At 40.4% G+C, this 24,477-nt stretch overlaps 1 protein-coding gene across 1 annotated transcript in view; it reads left to right on the top strand.

Moving 5' to 3' along the window:
- The window catches only part of LOC122814431 (zinc finger protein 19-like), a 181,206-nt gene that overhangs the window by 43,018 nt on the left and 113,711 nt on the right, over nt 1–24,477 (top strand). Inside the window, exon 3 of the mRNA XM_044087011.1 lies at nt 13,358–13,453. Coding sequence (XP_043942946.1) covers nt 13,358–13,453 — 96 coding nt within the window. The remainder of the gene's footprint in view (nt 1–13,357; nt 13,454–24,477) is intronic.

Here is a 24,477-nt window from a genome sequence, read left to right as displayed (position 1 = left end):
TTTTGGGGTGGCAACCCTAAGGTCCCATGGAGTACTGCAGCGCAGTGAAAGACATAGCAGTGTCCTCCACTATGGTGCGATAGTCATGAACCTTAGGGTTAGGGCATGGGTTAGGGTAAGGGGATTGCTTCACTAACTATCCCCTTACCCTAACGCTAAGGTCTCTGAGTATTGCACCACAGTGGAGGACATAGCTTGTTTTTTTATGTCTTCCACTGTGCTGCGGTACTTTTGGTGAAGTGCACTTTCGTTAAAGTGAACTTTTGCATAAGTGAGGCTTCCTATTACAAGTTTGAAGTTTTGAACTTTCGTTCTTGTAATAGGAATCCATATATATATATATATATATATATATATATATACATATATATATATATATATATATATATATACATATATAGATAGATAGAGAGAGAGAGAGAAATTATAATACTGGGCAACAGATGGGATGGAATTTTTGATGTTCACTATAACTTCTTTGAAACCACTATGGATTTTTTGGATACTAGGATCTGTGTTGATGTAAGAGGTGTTATGCACACAGAGTTGTTCAGGAAAGACCGCAACAAGAATACAATACTTCACAGACATAACATGCATCCCCATCTTTTACTGTCAAATGTAATGAGGAATCAGTTTTACAGGGCCTCCAGATCACACACTGAAGGAATTAAATACAATGTGACCATGTCTGGAATGAATGAGAGACTTAAAAACAGAGGCTACATTGAACGAGAGATAAATAATGAGATGGCCATTATGCAATTAGAAAGAGAGAACACAGCAATGTCACTTTACTCTAACACATCAATAATCCCAGCCCCTCCGAGCTGTTATCGTACACAGACCACTAGGAATCATAAGGCGGTCCTAACATATGTCAGTGATGTTGAATACATTTGTGACCTCATTAAAAAGAATTGTAAAGTTTTAATGATTGATCCAACTATCAGAGACATTGTAGGTGAGACCCCCTCTTTTTGTTTTAAGAGGAATCTAAATTTAAAATAGCACGTGTGTTATTGCTTTCAGCCTACAGAAAACATCTGACCTATGAGAGTTGGTGCGTTCCCTTGCAGGGCTTGTTCACCACATAAATACCTTACTTCCAGAAATGAATTTGTGCATCCAATTTATTTTAGGGAATATTATTGTCATGCTTATGCAGACTGTAAAACCAAAAACATCATATATATTGCTATGTGTGAAGCTTGTGCAGCTTTTTATATAGGAAAAACTGACAGGCAATTAAAAGAACACATCGCAAAGCATATGAGTGATATTAGATTGTGTGATGTTGAGTCCTTTGTACAAACATAATTTGCAATGTCTAGGTCATGCTTTTCAGTTTATGACCTTAGAAGTTTTAATGGAAGACTTACAAGGTAGCAATATCACTGATAAAGTGGAATGCACTGAGATGCATTGGACAGCAAAGCTTCAGGCCGACATGTTTCCTGGACTCAGTGCTAATATACCTTTGAAGCCCACCCTCAAGGGGTGTAGGCTTTTTATATGAATTCTATTGGTAGTTTTTAAATTCATGTAATTGGTGTCCTTCAGGAGGTTTGTCTGAAGTATGTCATTTATAGGCTGTTGCCCTACTTAACTCATTCACTTTGGAGCAGCTCAGAAAAAGCTGCCTGCTTAATTCCACCATAGGAACAACAGTGCAGCCTGAGCTCATTTTCAGAAAATCCATTTGTAATACCATACAGAAAACAAATGTTCATAACTCTTTAACTATAAAAGCTAGACTAAAAATGTAAACGCAAAAGTTGTTCAGCAGCACTGACCTTTCCAACAGTATAAATATTGATAGTGCATATCAAAGTCATTATTAAATATTTGGCAAGGAATGTTGATATTGTGCATATTTTTTACCTTTTTGGAAAAGCAAAGCACAATATCTTGGTCAATGTACCATGCAGACCCATACAATTTGAATTTAATTTGTTAGAATGAATTTCAGCTTTAAGATGATAGCTTAACCATTACGGTGTGATGCTCCTTTCTGGAGATATTCACAGAAATATGATTAATATATTATTTCTCATAATTGATAAATAAGCAAAGCACAATATCTCATCACCTGTAACAGATAGAGCCTACAATTCAGGGTAGAAGTTGTGCATCTGAATGTCCGCTTCAAAATGATGCATCATTTGTGTGATCACCATGCTCCCTTGCAAAGATATGGGCATAATAATGAGAAGTATTGTAAATGTATAATTTTCATATTCGTACAAGACTAAACAAACTGTGATATCTGTACATGTGTACAGTGCACTGACACAGTTCTTTTACCATGTTGTAAGGATCAACGCTGTCTTCAAAATGAGGTATTACTTGGCACACAGACATGCTCCCTTGCAAAGTTATTTACCAAAATATGAAAAACAATCATAATTTCCATAACCTATGTCTGAAACAAACTTGGATATCTGCACGTGTGTACAACATACAGGGACAGTTCTTTTACCATGCTGGAACTATCAATACTGTCTTCAAAATAAGGTATTACTTGGCACATTCAGATGCTCCCTTGCAAAGTTATTTACCAAAATATGAAAATAATCATAATTTCCATAACCTAAGTCTGAAACAAACTTGGATATCTGCACATGTGTACAACATACAGGCACCATTCTTTTACCATGTTGGAACCAGCAGTACTGTCTTCAAAATGAGGTATTACTTAGCATATTCAGATACTCCCTTGCAAAGTTATTTACCAAAATATGAAAAAAAAATAATTTCCATAACCTAAGTCCAAAACAAACTTTGATATCTGCATATGTGTACAACATACAGGCACAATTCTTTTACCATGTTGGAACTATCAATACTGTCTTCAAAATGAGGTATTACTTGGCACACTGACATGCTCCCTTGCAAAGTTATTTAGCAAAATATGAAATAAAATATATAATTTCCATAACCTAAGTATGAAACAAACTTTGATATTTGCACATGTGTACAACATACAGGCACAATTATTTTACCATATTGGAACCAGCAATACTGTCTTCAAAATGAGGTGTTACTTGGCACACTGACATGCTCCCTTGCAAAGTTATTTACCAAAATATGAAAAAAAATCATGATTTCCATAACCTAAGTCCTAACAAAACTGATATATGTACATGTGTACAGCATTCAGAAGCAGATGTTTTACCATGTAGACGCACATGATTGTAAATATACACATTCCTGGTGTAGCCAACATACTGCTGAATGGGTACATGTAAAAAGAAAAAGCAAGGTAAGGACCGCCACTGCACTAATGAACCCAGGACAGGCATGGGACTTCAGTGGCAGGCAAGGCCATCTGATCTGTCCAATAGCTGTGCTAGCTACCCACTCAGACAGCTGATACCACTGCAGTCTCATGACCTCCTTCAATGTCATCAGTCTGCCTTACCTATGCCTTTTCTCTTTACATGTGTCCATTCAGCAATGGACCTAAGGGAATAAGTTCTGTATTAGTAAGCCCTTCCTGTCATCTAAACTCTACACATGCCTGATAAAAGTAGAATAAAAAAGAAGTATTGCAGGATGGTTACTGACATATTAGACTGTATGTGCTAGCACTCTCCTGAAACAGTTGTTTTTTTCTCAGCATCTGCACCAGCTTCTTACCACAGTTATTTGTCAAACTCAGAAAAATATGTTCTGCACAACACATTTCATAATAGAGTTTTACTTACCATACTGGTCCCTACTTGGTCATGGGTGTTTTCCATTCTTCTCACAAGCTGCATGTTACCAGTCCTGCATAGCTCTCCTCACGCCATTGTGGAGGTCATTCAAGAACAACGCAATGCCCTCCTCAGTTAGGTGAACACCATCCCTTCTGAACAGTTGAACATCTTCGGTGATGCTGTCATGACAGATTGTAGATCAACTGACCCTGTGCATCAAGACATTCATGAACCCATTCTGTAAATGTCTGGCCTTGTGCACTGCCCAATGACTGTTTGCTGTTTTCCATATCTGTCGAGGAATTATGTCAGACCACACAAAATGACAAAGTGGCCTCCACGACTGCAGGTGTTCAAAAATTGCTGTGATTTGAAACCGTAGCCTTCCGAGTGGTTGACTGATGACATCATCCCCTGCAATGTGCAGCACAAGAATGTCGGGCTCAGGGTAGATGGAACACTTCTCTTCCAACAACTGCAGTACTACTGATGTTTGACAGATGTATTGGAAGACTACATATATATGTAGATCATATGCTTTACCTGCTTAGTCCATCCAAATCTTCCATCCTATCCACAGGGGCAGTATTCTTTGCATTAGGTACATAACTGGTGATGACAATACAGAGGTACCTACCTGCTATCCGTGAAAACACCAAATTGCACACAATGACTGAGAGCATCAGAAGATACAGTCTTACCTTACCATAGCTGAAATACTGCATAGGTGGACACTGACAAGGGGGCACAGAAAGGGCACATGTAAAGAGAAAAAGCTGGGTAAGGACCGCCACTCCACTAATGAACCCAGGGCAGGCATGGGACTTCAGTGGCACTTGAGGTCATCTGATGTGTCCGATACCTGTGCTGGCTACCTACTTGCACTGCTGATATCACTGCTGTCTCATGACCTCCTTCAGTGTCAGCAGTCTGCCTTACCTCTACCTTTTCTCTTTACATGTGTCCATTCAACAATGGACATAAGGGATCAAGGATGGAAGTAATGTAATATAGTGCCTGTGTGAAATTACTACATGATACAATGTTCAATTGCAGTAGTACACAAAAAATATGAAGCATATAACCACAAATGGGACTTTACTGTATATCAAACAAATTGTAAAAATGACAAAGTGGTGGTGGTGGGGGGTGGCTTAAAATGACTCCATGTAGACCAAAACCCAAATCTGACTTGTGCATTCATCAATATGATAACGACTTCAACTTATATGAGTAACAGTGATAGCTGCTGAGAGTAATACCTGAAAAGTGATAATGACTCAGTGCTATATTTAAACTGCATTTATTGTTAATGTGATAATGACCTGCATTTCATTCCTACAAAGTTATGCATGGTCAGACACAGGTGATAATTGCTGCACAGTTGAGTGGGCATTCATTATATTACCTTGTGCAGCTGTTATGTAACACAGACTTATTATCATCTTTTAGGAGAAGACCTGAGTAATTCAGTAAAAATAGTATAACACTTATTTATTACTGAGCCCTTCCTACCACTTAAATTCCCCACGTGACTGACAAAGCCAGGAAGTATGCCCAGAATATATGGTAGCTCCATGCTGGTAGTAGTCTGCAAGTAGTAACTTTTATCTCACTCAGGCAACTACTGTGTATAATCAGAAATAGAATAATGCAAGCAGAAATGTCAAACTTATCTGGTTAATCCATGTAAGAATTAGCCCAAAAAGTAGTAATTCATGTTATCTCACCTAACCACCCCTCTGGCTACAATGAGATACAGAAGAAAAAAATGCAGAAATATGATCCCAGATTTCTGGCTGAGCAACGCCAACAATCACCAATAAAACACTAAGCCTCTCATACCACCCAAACATTATTCAGTACAAAGAAAGAGTAAATCAAAATATACATTCAGAATGTTTGGATATATTTATCAGCACTGTTCCTGTTATCCACCAGTCCAACATTTCAACATAATCAAGGACACTTAAAATTTTAATATTATTAACTTGAGATATTGACTGAATAAGATAATGTGACTTACTAAACATTTTCTGAAGTAAAATAAGACTATAACTATAATTATTGTCCTTTAGGGCAGTTTCATAACCTGTTCTCCAGAAGTCATCAGTTTTAGGAGGGACAGAGAAGGACAGAGCTAAATTTTGCATGAGAACTATGTTACCCAGTGTTCACTTCAGCAGTCTGATCATGTATGCACAAGCACTTCCCTGATGCACAATGAAGTATTTCCCCAAGCAACCTCTTCATTAGTATGTCCAGGTGTACACATGCACCAGCATGAGACATTCTCCCATGTACCCCCTTCAGGAAAATATTGAGGTATGCACAATCGTCAAAATAAGACATTTCAACAAATGACCCTTCATTAACATTTGCTAGTTGTGTGCAACCACCTAAATGAAGCATTCCCCCAAGTGACCAGTTCAATAAAATGAAGCATGCACATCTGCCAGAATGAAATATGTGATCAAATGACCCTTCCATACCTCTCAAGTGTACCTCATTACGAGGAATGTACCTCATTTGGGGTCTTAAAAAGTTCACGTTCCTCGAAGTTCCTCAAAGTTCCACATTGAAAGACTTTGTCACACATTCAGTGTTAGGAATTTTTTAGTGAAATCCATTGTAAATAGAAATTAATTATATTAATTCATTAAAAGATCTTCTTTATAAGTAAAACCTTCATATTTTAACCTTTCTATGACCTTCCTAGTTGAGGTTGTTAGTAAACCATTAATATGTGTTTCACATTTTGCAAATTTGTTCCACATTATGAGGGCTAGTGTTCCTCATTTTAGAGATGGAAGGTTGAGAGCTATGGACCCTTCAGTAACATTTACTGGTATGTGCATGCACCAAAATAAAACATTCACCCAAGCAATATCCTGACTTGCCTAGATGTACCTTCCACCCCATCACTTAACCCTAAACCAAACTTCCCAATTTCCTTCAGTTTTGAATCACAACTAGCAACTAGGGAGGCAAGACACACAGCATTTAGTTATTTTGTGAGAAAACAAACTGATTTGATTAACTTTCACCTTAAAAATGTATCCAGATGCATACAAAGATCGATGCAAAGCCAAGAGAAAGACTAAAAGATGTAGATGAGGAAAAACATGGAGATATTCTTCCATAATGTACAAGTATAGTTACTACTTTCCCACAGTGTGAAGTGGCAAGTAAAATTAGCCAAAATACTCTCTGCTTCACTCACAGCAGATGTCTGCTTATATTGTTATTTTTTTTTTAGATCCACCTTGCATCTTTGGCAATTTACCAAAGCCACCAGAAAAAAGCATGACAGACTTCTAATCTGCAACTCAACAAAACACATCTTCAAAGGTACAACAGAGTCCAGGATTTCTTATCGCAGAGCTGCATTTTGCTTTCTGGCTTGGAAAAAATATGTTGAATTATTAATAGTTCACAGTCCTGCTACTGCAGTTCTACTACACATTGCATATTTATACATGCTCACAAATACACATCATATATTTCATCTATGTATGTGTGCATATATAATTTATTACAAATACAACACAAAACATCAGACAGTTTTATCAGTAATAAAGACACAAACCAAAATAATAACAAATGTAAACCAGTTGCATTCACACTTGTAACCCTACTTAACTAAAACTCTGGCCCCACACTCCGATAACTTAAATATAATATAGCTACATTGTTTTTTCTTCTTTTGTGTAACAAAGAACTACGTTGTAGTCAATGTTCTACATCTTGACTATAAGATTATACGATCAACTACACCACTGAATTTCAACAAAAAGAACTGACTAAAGAAGCTCAAAACAAAAACTGCACTGATATGCATACATATACACATACAGACAACACAATCTCACATACAAGTGTATGTGTGTGGTACATGTCAAAATGGAATATGTGCATGTGTATATACTGTGTTTGTGTATTACCACATGTCAAAACAAAACCAAAAACATTTTTGCAGGACTATGTAAGTAAAAAAAAAAAAGGGAAAGGTATACAACATCAGGTTGCGGCTTTAATCATATGGTGCAAAAACATACACACACCAAAAATTATGATAGCAAAGAAATTAATTGAGCCTGTGCCCATGGCATATAAGGATAAAGCTCTGACACTGGCCAGGTGACCTGTGTTCAATTAGCAGCTCTGGAGCTTGGTGGTATAAGCAGGGAGGATGGACATACCCATCCTGGTGGGGCAGGAGTTGCAGTTAAAGCAAGAAAAAAAATGGTTAACTTTAATACATACAATAAACTGTCTGTGAATGACTACACAGACTTGTCAAACAGGGGTACACATCATCTGTCCTGCAGTGCTAGGTTCAGGAAGTCTGCCTGTGGTACAAATTTGCGTATGCAAACACTTGCAAGAATCCAAAACGTTTGGACTTTGCTGCATACTTTGGAGCCGTAAAGATACCTTCTCATTGTTCCCGTGTATAGCGCCTTTACATTATCTCTTCCCAATTTTTCTAACCTTCTCGAATTTGTATAGTTAAGACTCAATATTTTATATCCCCTAATTCTGGTCCTACAAAGTCCATTGAACATGTGGGATAAACAGACAAATGTAGGTTTTGTAAAACAGAACTGGCAACAGTTGCACACCTTGTTGCTAATGACAGGAGGACTGTATATTGAAAGGCATAATAATGTGGTAAGACTCTTGCGCTGGGGATAATACAAACATTATAATATTGAAGTAGCTGAACAACACTGGAGCCACAAAGCATCATAGAAAATGATCAAGTCTACAGCACATGGGATCCACCATTACCAACAGTTCAAAAGATAAATTCGAGACAACCATCTATAGTGGTCCATGAAAAGGAGAAAAAAGTAGCACCGATCACTGAAATCACTACAATCCATTGACTATAGTGTCCTGCGTACAGAGAGCATATATATTTGTTTCCCTTTAGCAGCATTGAAAACTGTCAACTGTTACTTTACAAGGCAGTTCAGAGACAATACCAGGCTGACACCCTGAAAGTAGCACAGAGCCTATAAAATGCGTAGTACATTTATGTGAAACAACAGTCAGTTTTAACACTGCCGTTAAGTAAAATCTAACACCATTGAGAGTTTTAACACACTGACAAAAAAGACAACTCTGCTGAAATGATGAACTACTTCAGCTTTAGGGTATACATCACATATGACAGCACGGTAGCAACCTACATTCAACACAAACTGTACTCAAAGCAGCCAATTCTAAAACAAAAGCAAGAACTCCTAGAAACTGTTCAGTCTAATTAAATCTATATTAGCAAACAACTTCAAAGTTAAAGAAACTGAAAGCGCTGTCACCAATCCAGTCATAAAACTTGTAAATCCAAGTAAGCACTTCCAGTTACCTGCCAGCACTTAGCGGTTCAGCCTCAGCTCTCCAGTTTCAGGAAAAAATATACATTTATCAAACAGCAACATTTCTATGCCTACTGGATTGCATGAAGGCAGTTTTAATAAAGGATTGCAATGCCACATAAAAGAGCTTTGAAATTACTGAGGAATTATTGAATCTGACAATGCTTCATTAAAAAAAAGGATCGCAACCATTGTTACTTGTTTCAGAGGGGGACCACTCTGTGAAGTTGCCTGCTCAAGTATACACAAACACACTGGCACATAAATACATAAAATAATTATAAAAAAAAATGCAAAATAGCCAGTTAACCATGATAGTGCAGTATCACATTAATTGAGCATTATCTAAACTACTGAGTGCCTTGTAGCAACTTCCCCTCTCGCGATCTGTGCAATCCATGAGTGCCCAAATAAAATAGAGGGATCCAGTAGCAGGTAAAATCTCCAAATATTAGGAAAAAGAAAGTAATTACCTGCTGCTGGACCCTCTTATTTATTTGGGGAAAATAAAATTTGCGAAGATAAGAATAAGAAGAGAAGGATGGAACATCCAAATGGAAGAAGAAAGTGCTTTCAAGTGGCAGCAGATTTCCCAAATTGGGAGAAGTAACACTGCTCATGATGCTGACAAGCAAACAGGCATCTGCACTTGCAAACTGTGGCAAGAAAGTTCAAAAATGGTACAACCAGAATACTCATCCTATACTTGAGCATACTAGGGGTTTTAGGCATGTGCCATGTAAAGGGCGAAGGCATCCTAAATTCTAGACATTAGAACAGATATACGAGGACACACACAGTGGTTAAGTCTCAGGATTAAGAACTACTACAACTGTGTTCTAAAGGAAGAATATCAATTTATTCCCATCTAAAAAACCTTCCCAGAAGGATCCAAAGGGGAATGGGAGACATTTCTGATGCTAGCTCCAGCAGAGAATGCCATGCACCCTCTTGATGTCTCAGGCATACAGCAACTGCAAGGCAAGCGAAGACAGCACTTGCTCATGCAGGACAAGTACAAGGGTTTGTGTTGGTGTTAAAATTAGCTCTCTGAGCTCGTAACTCCACAACTATGTGGTTATATCCCACTAGATATTTAGGCTCGGTGGCACAAACAGATGAAGCCCCAGCTGTAATCTAGGTGATTTAGGAGTGACTACTAAGATGGATGCTTGAAGAGTCAGCTACTGAAGGGGAGAATTAAATGACTAGTGTCAGTCTGCCCATCTTGTAGAAAGGGAGGCAGCTTGGTCTACTGCAATACTGACACCCAATACATACTGAGTGGTGCAGTGAGACAGTATTAAGGGGCATGTGTGTGTATAGGTGTCAAGCAAGTGTGGTCTGTAGCTGGAGTTATGCATACAAAAAGCACATAAGAGAAATGGGAGAGCAAGCAACTACACCCACTGGGGCTGCCAGAAGGATAACAAAGGGACAGGGGTAAGAGCAAGACATAATCCTGACAGCAGTAGGGATGATCACTATCTGCAAATGACACTCATTCACTGGGTGTAAACAGACTGCCTGATCTATGGAAGGGCTGATAACTGTCAGGCACAGGGGGGAGAAAGAAGAGCAGAGAAAAATCCTAAATGATGACTTCCAAATGATGTCAAACAGCTCTCTGATGGCCTCCTCTTGATGTACCCTTTGCACAGTAATGTAATTACACACACACACAGTTCATTCACTCCTTCAACAATCGCTCTGTCATACACCCAAGCAGGCACTTCTACATTCATACACACACACTACATTCATTCCTTTACCGATCACTGTCTCATACACACGTGCAGGCATGTCTACATTTATACACACACTCTCTGCATTCATTCCTCTACTGATCACTCTCTCATACACCCAAGCAGGCACGTCTACATTCATACATTCTACATATATATACTCACACACACACACACACACACACACACACACACACACATATATATATATATATATATGTTGTTAGTCACGATAATGAAGGCAGAATTTGAGCGTGATGCAGTGGCAGCTCAGATGCAAGATAAGGAAAAGATTTTTTTACACAACCAAGTGTGGATGCCTGAGCAGCTCCACTGAGGTCACCGTAGAGTAAAAAATAAAAATAGTGGAACTCAGAATCCACAGGTCAGTCATAAATTAATACGAGGTAGTACCACATGATGTAGGGTGCCTTAGCATTAAAATCTAGTCATGAATTAATACTAGGTAGTACCACGTGATGTAGGGTGCCGTAGCATTAAAATATAGTCATGAATTAATACTAGGTAGTACCACGTGATGTAGGGTGCCTTAGTGTTAAAATATAGTCATGAAATAATACTAGGTAGTACCACGTGATGTAGGGTGCCTTAGCATTAAAGTATAGTCATGAATTAATACTAGGTAGCACCACGTGATGTAGGGTGCCTTAGTGTTAAAATATAGTCATGAATTAATACGAGGTAGTACCACGTGATGTAGGGTGCCTTAGTATTAAAATCTAGTCATGAATTAATACTAGGTAGTACCAGGTGATGTAGGATGCCTTAGCGTTAAAATATAGTCATAAATTAATACGAGGTAGTACCACGTGATGCAGGGTGCCTTAGCGTTAAAATCTAGTCATGAATTAATACGAGGTAGTACCTGGTGATGTAGGGTGCCTTAGCATTAAAATCTAGTCATGAATTAATACTAGGTAGTACCACGTGATGTAGGTTGCCTTAGCGTTAAAATCTAGTCATAAATTAATACGAGGTAGTACCACGTGATGCAGGGTGCCTTAGCGTTAAAATATAGTCATGAATTAATACTAGGTAGTACCACGTGATGTAGGGTGCCTTAGTGTTAAAATCTAGTCATGAATTAATACTAGATAGTACCACGTGATGTAGGGTGCCTTAGCATTAAAATATAGTCATGAATTAATACTAGGTAGCACTGGGTGATGTAGGGTGCCTTAGCATTAAAATATAGTCATGAATTAATACTAGGTAGTACCAGGTGATGTAGGGTGCCTTAGCGTTAAAATATAGTCATGAATTAATACGAGGTAGTACCACGTGATGTAGGGTGCCTTAGTGTTAAAATATAGTCATGAATTAATACGAGGTAGTGCTGGGTGATGTAGGGTGTCTTGGCGTTAAAATATAGTCATGAATTAATACTAGGTAGTACCAGGTGATGTAGGTGCCTTAGCATTAAAATCTAGTCATGAATTAATACGAGGTAGTACCAGGTGATGTAGGTGCCTTAGTGTTAAAATATAGTCATGAATTAATACGAGGTAGTACCAGGTGATGTAGGGTGCCTTAGTGTTAAAATCTAGTCATGAATTAATACTTGGTAGTACCACGTGATGTAGGGTGCCTTAGTGTTAAAATGTAGTCATGAATTAATACTAGGTGATACCAGGTGATGTAGGGTGCCTTAGTGTTAAAATCTAGTCATAAATTAATACTAGGTAGTACTGGGTGATGTAGGATGCCTTAGTGTTAAAATCTAGTAATGAATTAATACTAGGTAGTACCAGGTGATGTAGGATGCCTTAGTGTTAAAATCTAGTCATGAATTAATACTAGGTAGTACCAGGTGATGTAGGATGCCTTAGTGTTAAAATCTAGTCATGAATTAATACTAGGTAGTACCACGTAATGTAGGGTGCCTTAGCATTAAAATCTAGTCATGAATTAATACTAGGTAGTACAGGGTGATTTAGGGTGCCTTAGTGTTAAAATATAGTCATAAATTAATACTAGGTAGTACAGGGTGATGTAGGATGCCTTAGCATTAAAATCTAGTCATGAATTAATACTAGGTAGTACAGGGTGATGTAGGATGCCTTAGCATTAAAATCTAGTCATGAATTAATACTAGGTAGTACAGGGTGATGTAGGGTGCCTTAGTGTTAAAATATAGTCATAAATTAATACTAGGTAGTACAGGGTGATGTAGGATGCCTTGGCATTAAAATCTAGTCATGAATTAATACTAGGTAGTACTGGGTGATGTAGGATGCCTTAGCGTTAAAATGTGTAGTTTATCCTGTTTGATAAGGAAAGGAGCAAGTCAGAGGCCATGACCCCCTCAACTGTTACCTGATTCTGTTTGTGGCTAGATGACCCAGGAGATTGTTTTCCACAGTTTTACTTCTTAGTTTTTGTTCTGTCTTGTTGTAGTTGTATAACACATTTTGCTTCCCCACACCCCATATATAAAGGGATTATTATAGTTTGCTGCTCTTGTTTATTTACTTTATTTATTTTAATTTGTTAAAATCTACAGGACAAGCTGAAAACATCATTATTATCCCTGGAACTAAAAGTCAGAGATCTTAAAGATTTACAAACCAAGAATGAGACAGAATTCCTGGAGGTACAAGTAAGTAAATTGACTATGGTTTGTTCTGAACAAGTAGTCTGCAACAAAACTGCAGGAAGTAGGCATTATGCTTTGCATGTCTGAATTCCATTACTTTAAAAATGATTTCATGACATACTTTATTAACTGCATGTAATTAGATTATGTGAACTATTTGTTGGTTTTACTGTACTATATTTTTATGATTTGGAGCAACGATGATGAAATAAGTCATTTTGAAAGCCTAATGTGTCATGTTTATGGAATCATGTTGACTGACTGAATATCTTTCACTCAAATATTGCCAGTCGAAAAAGAAAAAGAAAAAAAGCCAAAAAACACTTTCAGTGAGCACTATTTATTCATTCATTCATTCATTTTTTTTTTATTTATTTGCAGGGGCACAAGCCTACTTGCAACATCTCCATGTGAAGTAGTCCCCTACAGGTCTGGTATTAGCATTTTGGGGGCCCACAGCAAATGTCAAGTTCACTACCTCCTAAGCCTTCTGGTCTAAGTATCACTGTGTCACTGCCATCTATCTAAAGCAACCTTTTAGTTCACACTGCAAACTTTTAGGAGTAGTACACACAGACTAACTTGTAGCTACAATGCTCTTACATTATGTAAAACACTATTTTGGCCCATCTCACAAAGGGGCAGTTACAGTTACTGGCATTTAGTTGCAACAGTGATGCATTACAACTCCTAAATACAGGTCTGGACTTGGGTGAAATTATGACCTAGGTCAATTTTTCAGCACACACACACACACACACACACACACACACACACACATACACACACACACACACACACACACACACACACACTCCAGTCCTCCCCTCTTAGGTTCCTCATACCATGCACATTAATTTTTACCTTCCTTTTCATACATTTTGTCTTACTCTTCAGCTTTTTCAAATGGCTATAACTTTCTGTTTGCTCTAAAGTGCATTTACGTTTTTTTCATTTTATACAACCTTTTCATTAAATGGTGGCTTGCACAGAAATTATAATTAAGGAAGGAAATTCACTGTTGTGCAGATGTTCTTCGTGTTTCACTGTTGCAGTCATTACATTTGGGTTATCCTGCCAGGGGTAGCCCTCAGTTGGCCAGCTTACCAGAGACTTAGTATTTCTGTGTCTGTTGCTGTCATTCCAGGAATGATGTCAGGTCTTCAGTGGTGTAAAATCAGGCAGCCAACGCCAGTACATCAGTCTTTCTTGCCGAGGAGCGTGAAGCAGAAGCAGTTCGCATGAGTGCCTGTCGGCTGCTACCTGAGTTTTCATTTCTGAACTGAAGTTGAAGTCTTCTAAAGCTAAGTACCCTGTTGGGGATCCTTTTTTCTTGCTCTAACCAATGTTAGAAAAAGTTAACAATTTTCTTGCCTCTGGAAAGCAAATACCACACCGAGACTTCATTTCTTACTGCGTCACCTCTTTAGGCCCAGACCACGATGTCCCCCTGCTGTCGCTTTTGTGCTTTGTTCAACACCAGAAGTATATGTCGTTGTGCCCTTATTGTAGCTAGATCTTTTCACTTTCAGTCCTCAAATTCCGATATGGCTTCGGTAAGCCATCCGACTACCGATCTTCTGAAAAAATGTAAGGATAAAGACAGAGACAGACTGCACTGGTCCAAAACTGCTGATGAAGCTTCTGTTAAGCTAGTCGTCAGTTCAGTCCTCAGTGAGGAACTTTCGCAGCCCCTGATGCCCACTTCTGTGGATTCGCAGACCGCTACTGAGACCCTTTCAGAGTCCAGTATGCCGCGAGACTCTTCTTTGACTAAGGATCCTGCAGATATCTTTACCTTGGATTGGCCCAGAGCCGCTGAAGAGACACCAGTTTCTGAGGAAGTACTTCACACTACTGATACTCGACACAAACAGATGGCTTCTTTCGCTGTGTTCAGTTCTTTCTAAAACTACCAAATTTCTAAGGTCCAAGGTATGAACCACTCCCAAAAAACCAACAACCCAAGTTCAGGCACTTGCTTCCTTGCCTCAGTCTCAAATGCTTAAAATGGCGGAAGACCTTATTATGCTTATTAGGGGAAGCCAGGCTACCCCTTCCAAAAGAAAAAGAGTCTTGTCTCCAGTAGTTTGAACAGGAGTCTGATGACTCTGATGCATCTGAATATGAAGATATGCAACCCCTCTCTGCTTATGAGGATTCTGATGCAGAGGAATCCATTCCTTCTGCCTCTCCACCCGAGGATTTTTAATTTGGGGAAACCCTACATACTTTAAGGGAGCATTTCCAATGGGAATGTCTTGACTACCCTCAGTCAGAAAAGACTCTGGGAATTCTTAGATCTACCACAGCACAGGCCTTTGGCTATTTCTCCTGTCCTGGATGGGGTCTATATCAGATAATCGAAGTTTCAGAACTTCAAACACCATATGGCCGACCCCATATAATCGAAGTACTGAAACGTCAAATATCTGATAAAAAAAAAGAAAAAAACAAAAGTAACTGCTTTAAGCAGGGGGGCTGCATCCCCCACACCCCCGCTACTTAAATATACCAACTCCGAGATCACACTTTAACAGAGTATGGTGAGGGAAGGGAAGATTTCCCTTTGCTGCGCTGTAGCGCAATCTCGGAGTTGGTATATTTAAGTAGCGGGAGGTGTGGGGGTGCAGGGGTGCTTGCCCTCCTACTTAAATTCTTTTACTTTCTTTCCTTTTTTTTTTTGTTTTAACTTTTCAATGTTCTGCAACTTTGATCACTAGTGTTCGATGTCTAGTGATTCGAAGTTGTGGAACTTCAGCAATTTAATATAAATGGATGTTGTGGATGATGTTTTTATGGAATCCAGTCTGACTCCTGACACCCTTCCTCCTGCTCCCAGGAAACCTGACAGGTATTACAGAATCCCTGACTCTCACAAATTTCTTTTCAAAAATCCTACTGCTGACCCCCAGGTAATTTCTTGAGGACCTAAAGGAATCAAAGCAACTTCAACTAAGAATCCCACCCCCTCAGATAGGGATTCCCGAGCATTAGACACATGGGGTAAAAAAGTATACACCTCTGCTACTCTTGCTATTAGAGCATTACATTTTCAGCTCCACATGCTGAAATATCAGCAACATACCATGGAACTCCTCAAACAAAAAAATATCATCTTTTCCTGCTTGTGCAGAAAACAAAGAATTACAAGAGTTAATGCATTTTGCAAGTCAAGTAACTAAGCACACCGTACAGTGTGGTTTTGACACCTAGAAGCATCTTGCAGGGCAGCAGTCACTGGTTCTGTCCTTAGAAGGCATGCTTGGCTTAAGGAGCAGACTTTGCCAGACCATGTCAAATCCAAATTATTGGATGCACCCTTGAACAAAGGCAACTTATTTGGCACCAAAGCAGAAGAGGTCTTAAAAAGGATAGAAGAAAAAGCTAAATCTATGCAGACAGTTAAAGACTTCTTACAGGTCCAGCCACAGAGGTTCAGTAGGCATTGCCCCTCCAAGCACTGGTCCTTTCCTGCCCCCTCCAAGCCAGCGCAGCCCAGACCCACGGGAAACAGACCCCCCCCAGACAACAGCCCCAGGGAATGCAAAGATCTAAGCAATGGAGTTCCTTCTCTTCAAAAACAGGGAATGCAAAGCCACCCCCTTATCCTAAGAACTCACAATGACTTTACACTTCCACACTCTACCTCTGCCCACCTGTTTGTGCCCCTAGGAGAAAAACACTCCTTCCACGAAAGCAACCAGGCCACCATTACCAATGACCGATGTGTCCTCAACATAGTGTCCCAGGGATACAAATTTTATTTCCACACTCCGCCAACCCCAAAAGGGTTCCCAGATCTTCCTCCAAACCAGTGGGCAGAGACCAAAAAGCAAGTCCTTTCCCTGCTCTCCATGAGGGCAATACAGCATGTTCCTACATAACAGTTAGGACAAGGTATCTACTCAAGACTCTTCCTGGTACCCAGAAAAGAGGGCACATGCTGTCCTATACTTGATCTATCCATTCTAAACACCTTTATGGTGATACCAAAATTCAAAATGCTCACCCTCCAGCAGCTTTTACCAATGCTTTCCAAGGATGCTTGATTATTTATTTTATTTATTTATTTATTTATTTATTTATATTTGTTGACTGGGAGTGTCCGACTGGACGTAGGTCCATTTTCAGCAGAGGCCCGGGGAGAAAAGCTCCACAGTTAAAATAAACAGACAGTAGTTACATTGGATTACATAGCAATTAACAATTTACATAGCAATTACTTACAACATATTTACAGATGAAGAACATAGTAAGTCAGTAGACAACTAGAATCTTTATCTGTGAAGTACATAACAGACAATAACAAATGTTACAATAAGAAGTTCCTGCTGTATAATAAGTACTAGGCTTATGAGCATCTGATCTTGCTATAATCAAGGTAGTTAGTGGAGTGGAAAGAAAGGTAGTGGTTGAATGGGGTGGATGATATTAGAGTGGAGTTGCAAGGGCATAGCCAGCATGTTTTTAGGTGCGCTTTTAGTAAAGTTTTGAATAGACCTAAAAGAGGCCTACCTACACATCCCTATCAGGAAATCATGCAGGAAATACCTATGTTTCAGGGCAGAATCTATGCACTTTCAGTTCTCTGCACCTCCATTTGGCTTATCCACTGCTTCCAGAGTGTTCACAAAATGTGTGGCTCCAGCCGTTGCTTTTTGCAGACAAAGAAATATTAAAATTTACCCATACTTAGATGACTACCTGATTCAGGCAGACAGTCAGGAAAAGCTGCTACAGCACCTGACTTTTGTAAAGGAGCTACTGACCTCCCTGGGGTATAATATTAATGAAAAGAAATCAAAATTAGTCCCCACACAAAAAATTGTATTCCTGGGAGCAAGCCTGGACACAGCATCCCAGATGGCATTCCTTACTCCAGAAAAACAAGCCTACCTGACAGGCTACTTCTCTCAACTATCACCAGAACCCAGTTATCTGCAAGGAAAATTCTGCAAGCTCTAGGGTTCATGGCCTCCTGCATTCTATTCATTCCATAGGCCAGACTGCATATGAAGAAACTACAATGGTACCCAAAAAGCCTTTTGTGTCTACACTGTCAAGACCTGGAAACTCTCATACCAATGATACCTTGTCTACGGAAAGATTTTCTTTGGTGGGCAGCAGCATGCAACCACAACAAGGGACCTCCTTCTCACAACCCCATGCTACTCAGACCCTCACCACAGATGCATCAGACTATGCCTAGGGTGCACACCTGGATGGCAGGTGCATTCAGGGCCAGTGGAGCCCAAGTCAAATACATCTGCACATCAACCAAAAAGAGATGCCAGCTGTTCAGCACGCCCTGACAGCTTTCAGACCCCTACTCTCCTCGGGGCCTCTACTGATCAGAACAGACAATGCCACAGTGATGTGGTATATCAACAAGCAGGGAGGGACTCGCTCATATCCTCTCTGCAGGCTTGCCATGGCCCTTAGGCACACGGCCTCAGCCATGCAACTACACCCACTAGCACAATTCCTGCCAGGCTCCCTAAACTCTCTGGCTGACAACTTAAGCAGAAACCTGCTAGACTTGCATGAGTGGCAGCTAGTGCACAGAACCTTCACCCTTGTAACCAAGAAATGGGGCACCCCGAAGGTGGACCTCTTTGCCTCCCACTCCAATTATCAGCTCAGCAAATTCTGCACCAGGGGTCCTCACAGCAAGGCCTGGAAATGCATACTTTATCCTTCCAGCGGGTGAACCTCTCAATCTATGCATTTCCCCCTCTACCACTCATTTCAAGGGTACTGCTCAAAATAAGGGAGGAAAAACCGAGGGCAGTTCTGATTGTCCCAGACTGGCCATGCCAGCACTGGTACCCACTGCTGCGCAGCCTATCACCCCTGCCACCATGGAACCTACCGTGGATCCCAACACTCTTGACCTAGATGAATGGAGAATTCATGCATTCCCAATTGCAAACCCTCAACTTGGCAGCTTGGCTTATTCCCTGACCTCTCCTCAAACTGCAGCCTAAGCAAACAAGTCATAGATGTTATATGAGAGGCCAAATGCCCCAGCAATAGAAAATCGTATGCTGATAAGTGGAAAAGGTTTTGCACCTGGATCCAGGCTAAGGGAGCCAGAATGGCACAGCCCTCCCTACCTGTCATCCTGGATTACTTAACAGACCTGCTACACAGGGGCCTATCCTTCTCTTCTGTTAAAATTCATGCCTGTGCTATCTCTGCTCATTACAACACAGAGCCACATCTCTTCTCACACCCTCTCATCAAGCAGTTCCTAAGAGGGGCTAACAACAAGGCCACTGAGAAGATCTCCTACCCCAGCTTTGGACCTTAACTTTGTGTTGGAAAAGCTCACCCTACCCCCCCCCCCCTTTGAACCTGCAGCTTCAGCAGAGTTAAAATTCCTCTCTTGGAAGACAGCCTTGCTTCTGGCCATCACTTCAGCTAGAAGAGTATCAGAGCTACAAGCACTCATAGCTGTAGAGCCCTTCATCATTTTCCATGCTGACAGGATCTCCCTCAGGACTAACCCATCCTTAATGCCTAAAGCGGTGTCCAGCGTGGCTATCAATCAATCCATTCATTTGCCCACCTTTTTCCCTAACTCACAAAACAAGGGGGAAAGGATTCTGCACTCTGTAGATGTGCACAGACAGCTCAGATTCTATCTGGACAGAACTAAATCTTTTAGAAAAACTGATCAATTGCTTGTCAGCTTCACAGCATGGACAGAGGGCAAGGCCATATCCAAACAAACAATCTCCAAATGGATAGCACACTGCATCCATCCCTGCTACAAACAGCAGGGGAAACAGCCCCCAAAGTGGGTCAGGACACATTCCACAAGGGCAACCTCCACCTCTGCAGCTTTTCTCAGAGGGGTCCCCACCAGGGACATCCTGGAGGCTGCAACCTCGACATCTGTTCATACCTTCACCAAGAATTACCACCTGCCTATCTTCTCCAAGTCCAGGGCAGGCTTTACCACTGCAGTGTTGTAGGGCATTGTAGCCAGCCCCCAGCCTTCTTCACTGCCTCCACCCTTTTCTTCAGCTTTGGGAATCAACCCAAATGTGATGACTGCAACAGTGAAACACGAAGAACATAGTATAGTTGTGTACACTTACCATAAATGTATATATGTTCAAGTGTATTCACTGTTGCAGTCCTGGTTTCCCTCCCTCCATCCCACTTGTCTCTCTCTCTCTCTCTCTCTCTCTCTCTCTCTCCACCTCTCTCCTTACAGGGGAATTTTTGGTATTTACTTTCTACTGATGGTGTTCTTATACCATAACCTAGCTCCCTATTTGGGGGCTCCTGACAGTTAGGGCAAGAAAAACTGATGTAATGGTGTCGGCTGCCTGATTTTATACCACTGATGACCTGACGTCAGTCCTGGAGTGACAGCAACTGATGCAGAAATACTAAGCCTCTGTTATTCGGGCCGACTGAGGGCTACCCCTGGCAGGATAACCCAAATGTGATGACGGCAACACTGAATGCAGTCTAACATCTACATTTATGGTAAGTGTGCACAACTGTACCTTTCAGTTTTCTTTGCATCCTTTCAACATAACCTTTGCTGACCAAGCCAGTACAGTAATAATCATTTAGGAAATAACTCAAATAAGCCAAGGCCCAAGAAGCCATAAGGTTATAGATGCTCTGGGATGCATTTTGGAGCATTTTCCCAACCTTTTAATCCAATGGCAGCCTAAACAAAAAGCTTGAGTAAGAAAAAATGTAGTCTCTTTTTTATTCTTTCAAGGAAGATATAAGTTGTGCCCAAGGCTTAATGTTCAAAGTTGACAAAATAGTAGCTAACAATATACTAACAAACGAATTGTGAGGATACATGAGTCATATATGAGAATACTGCCTGCCTCCCTAACTTCTTACAAAAAGACAGTCACTACCTATGCATTCCCCTGGTGTTAGATTGGGATAAAAGCAGTGGTTCAAATTGCCACAGTCATGTATTTTAAGTGACTATTGACATACATATGCATAGAAGGCCTCCTCACACCTCGCTCCTAACCCCCAATGGCAGCCACCTGTATATGTGCCTGATTGTGAGGAAAGTGAAAAAAGCTAATGATTCCAGTAATGTATTCTACTTTGCTGTTTCTATGTAGTACACTGCCCCTACACAAGCTATAGTAACCTTCTTTATACAATTCTGAGGTCTGTGAAAAAAGTAAAAGGAACAAAGACAGCACTGTCCTCAGCCCAAATACTTCTAAGGTTTGACTGTGATAAAAATTAAAGAAATAATACCCATACAACCCCCCTTCCACCCCCCCCCACACACACACACACATAACCTACAGCAGTTTCTGTACACACACATCTGAGCAAGGCTGGTTTTAGAATGGGTAGAGCTGAGAGCAGAGGCCGTCATCATTTTTATCCTAACAGAGAACCACAAAAAGAGTCACAGCCCAGAACGAATAAACCAACAATCCAAAATACTGGACACAAGAGGCTCAAAACTAGCTGCTGTTAAATAGATTGATTTATTTTAACGCCACAACAATAGTCAATGCACACATTTTATCCTAACAGTGTCATATCACAGCCCTGTGAGAGCAGAGGCCATCATCAGCTTTATCCTAACAGTGTCATTTCACAGTCCTGTGAGAGCAGAGGCCATCATCAGCTTTATCCTAACAGTGTCATTTCACAGCCCTGTGAGAGCAGAGGCCATCATCAGCTTTATCTCACAGCCCTCTGAGAGCAGAGCTCATCATCAGTTTTATCCTAACAGCGTCATATCACAGCCCTGTGAGAGGAGAGGGCGTCATCGGCATATCCTAACAGTGTCATATCACAGCCCTGTGAGAGCAGAGGCCATAATCGGCTTTATACTAACAGTGTCATATCACAGCCCTGTGAGAGCAGAGGCCATCATCAGCTTTATCCTAACAGCGTCATATCACAGCCCTCAGCTTTATCCTTACACTGTCATATGACAGCCCTCAGCTTTATCCTAACAATGTCATATCACAGCCCTCGGATTTATCCTAACAGTGTTATATCAGAGCCCTCAGCCTTATCCTAACAGTGTTATATTACAGCCCTCAGTTTTATCCTAACAGTCTCCTGTCACAGCCCTCAGCTTTATCCTAACAGTGTCCGATCACAGCCCTCAGCTTTATCCTAACAGTGTCATATCACAGCCCTCAGCTTTATCCTAACAGTGTCATATCACAGCCCTCAGCTTTATCCTAACAGTGTCATATCACAGCCCTCAGCTTTATCCTAACCATGTCCTATCACAGCCCTCAGCTTTATCCTAACAGCATCCTATCATAGCCCTCAGCTTTATCCTAACAGTGTCATATCACAGCCCTCAGCTTTATCCTAACAGTGTCATGTCACAGCCCTGTGAGAGGTGAGGTCATTATCAGCTTTATCCTAACAATGTCATATCACAGCCCTGTGAGAGCAGAGGCCATCATCAGCTTTATCCTAGCAGTGTCATAACACAGCCCTGTGAGAGCAGAAGCCGTCATCAGCTTTATCCTAACAGTGTCATATCACAGCCCTGTGAGAGCAGAGGCCATCATCAGCTTTATCCTAACAGTGTTATATCACATCCCTGTGAGAGCAGAGGCCATCATCACCTTTATCCTAACAGTGTCATATCATATCCCTGTGAGAGCAGAGGCTATCATCGGCTTTATCCTAACAGTGTCATATCACAGCCCTGTGAGAGCAGAGGCCATCATCAGCTTTATGCTAACAGTGTCCTATCACAGCCCTCAGCTTTATGCTAACAGTGTCCTATCACAGCCTTCAGCTTTATCCTAACAGTGTCATATCACAGCCCTATTCAGATTAAATGGTATTATCAGAAAGTTAGTATTTTTCTCCTCATTTTTACCAACCAGCAACAGCTTTTGTGGGGCCCCCTCACAGTGAAGGATGATTGACGGATACCCTTGTATCCATTTACACAGTCTTGAAAGACTCCTAAAAGATCTAAGAGTCTGAGTGTTGTGTGATATACTTTATGCCTAACTGCTGAAATGCAATTACTCGTTACCTGCATGTTTTACTGATACCCAGAAGAATTATGTACCTGTCCTAGCATTATTGTGTGTGTGTGTGCACAGATAAAACTCAGTGATGTCTTATATACAAATGCGAATGTACACACACACACACACACACACACACACACACACACACACACACACACACACACGCATGAAAACGCACACACATGCACACGCACGCACACACACATACACACACTAGCTATAGCAATTCTAGATTTGTACTTATTTTAGCAAATAGCAATAGAGTTATATGGGTTAGTGCCAGCATAGCTAGCTGGAGTTTTGTAAAGAGTGATATCCTTTGAATATCATACTGATATGTACAAGATGCTTGTGTTACAAATGTATTGAAACTGTATGGCATTTGAATATCAAACTGATTTGTACAGATGCTTATATTACCAATGTATTGGAACTGTGTGACATTTGAATATCAAACTGATTTGTAAAGTTGCTAGTGTTGAAAAATGTATCAACAGTGGGTCCTGCTGGGCAGAGAAGGAAAATGCATGTGAGGCTGTATGTTTACATGTTAGCAAAGGACCCTGGCAGAGCAAGTAGAGGTTAACGAGCTAGCTTACTTTAAGAAAAATAAGGGAACTGTAAATGAGCTGCTAAACCATTAAAATGGCATCCCACAGTGATGAGTAGGGCCGGGGAGGGTAGGTCTGGGAGAGGTCATTAACCTGTGAAGCACCACATACCAAGAGGTCGCTCCAAGTAGTCCTTTATTTTTTTGAATGCCAATGCTCATCTCATGCTGGTATCCACTCTGACATTAGCTGTCCTTGGAACTCAGATCAGAACATGACAAACACAAACTCATCAATCCAGAAGGATCAAGAAAAATTGCATTGAACCTACCAAGCAACATTTGTTCATATATTATTTTCCAAATATTTAAACACAAGGTTATTTCTTCTGTACAAAGTATATATTTTGTGTACACCATCCTGATACACTTTGACATCTTTAATTGAA

Source organism: Protopterus annectens, chromosome 10.part0 (genome assembly GCF_019279795.1).
Source record: "Protopterus annectens isolate FY-2018-M chromosome 10.part0, PAN1.0, whole genome shotgun sequence".
NCBI classification, from domain to species: Eukaryota; Metazoa; Chordata; order Ceratodontiformes; family Protopteridae; genus Protopterus; species Protopterus annectens.
The sequence above is the reverse complement of the archived record's forward strand: the minus strand, read 5'-3'. Positions and strand labels throughout refer to the sequence as shown.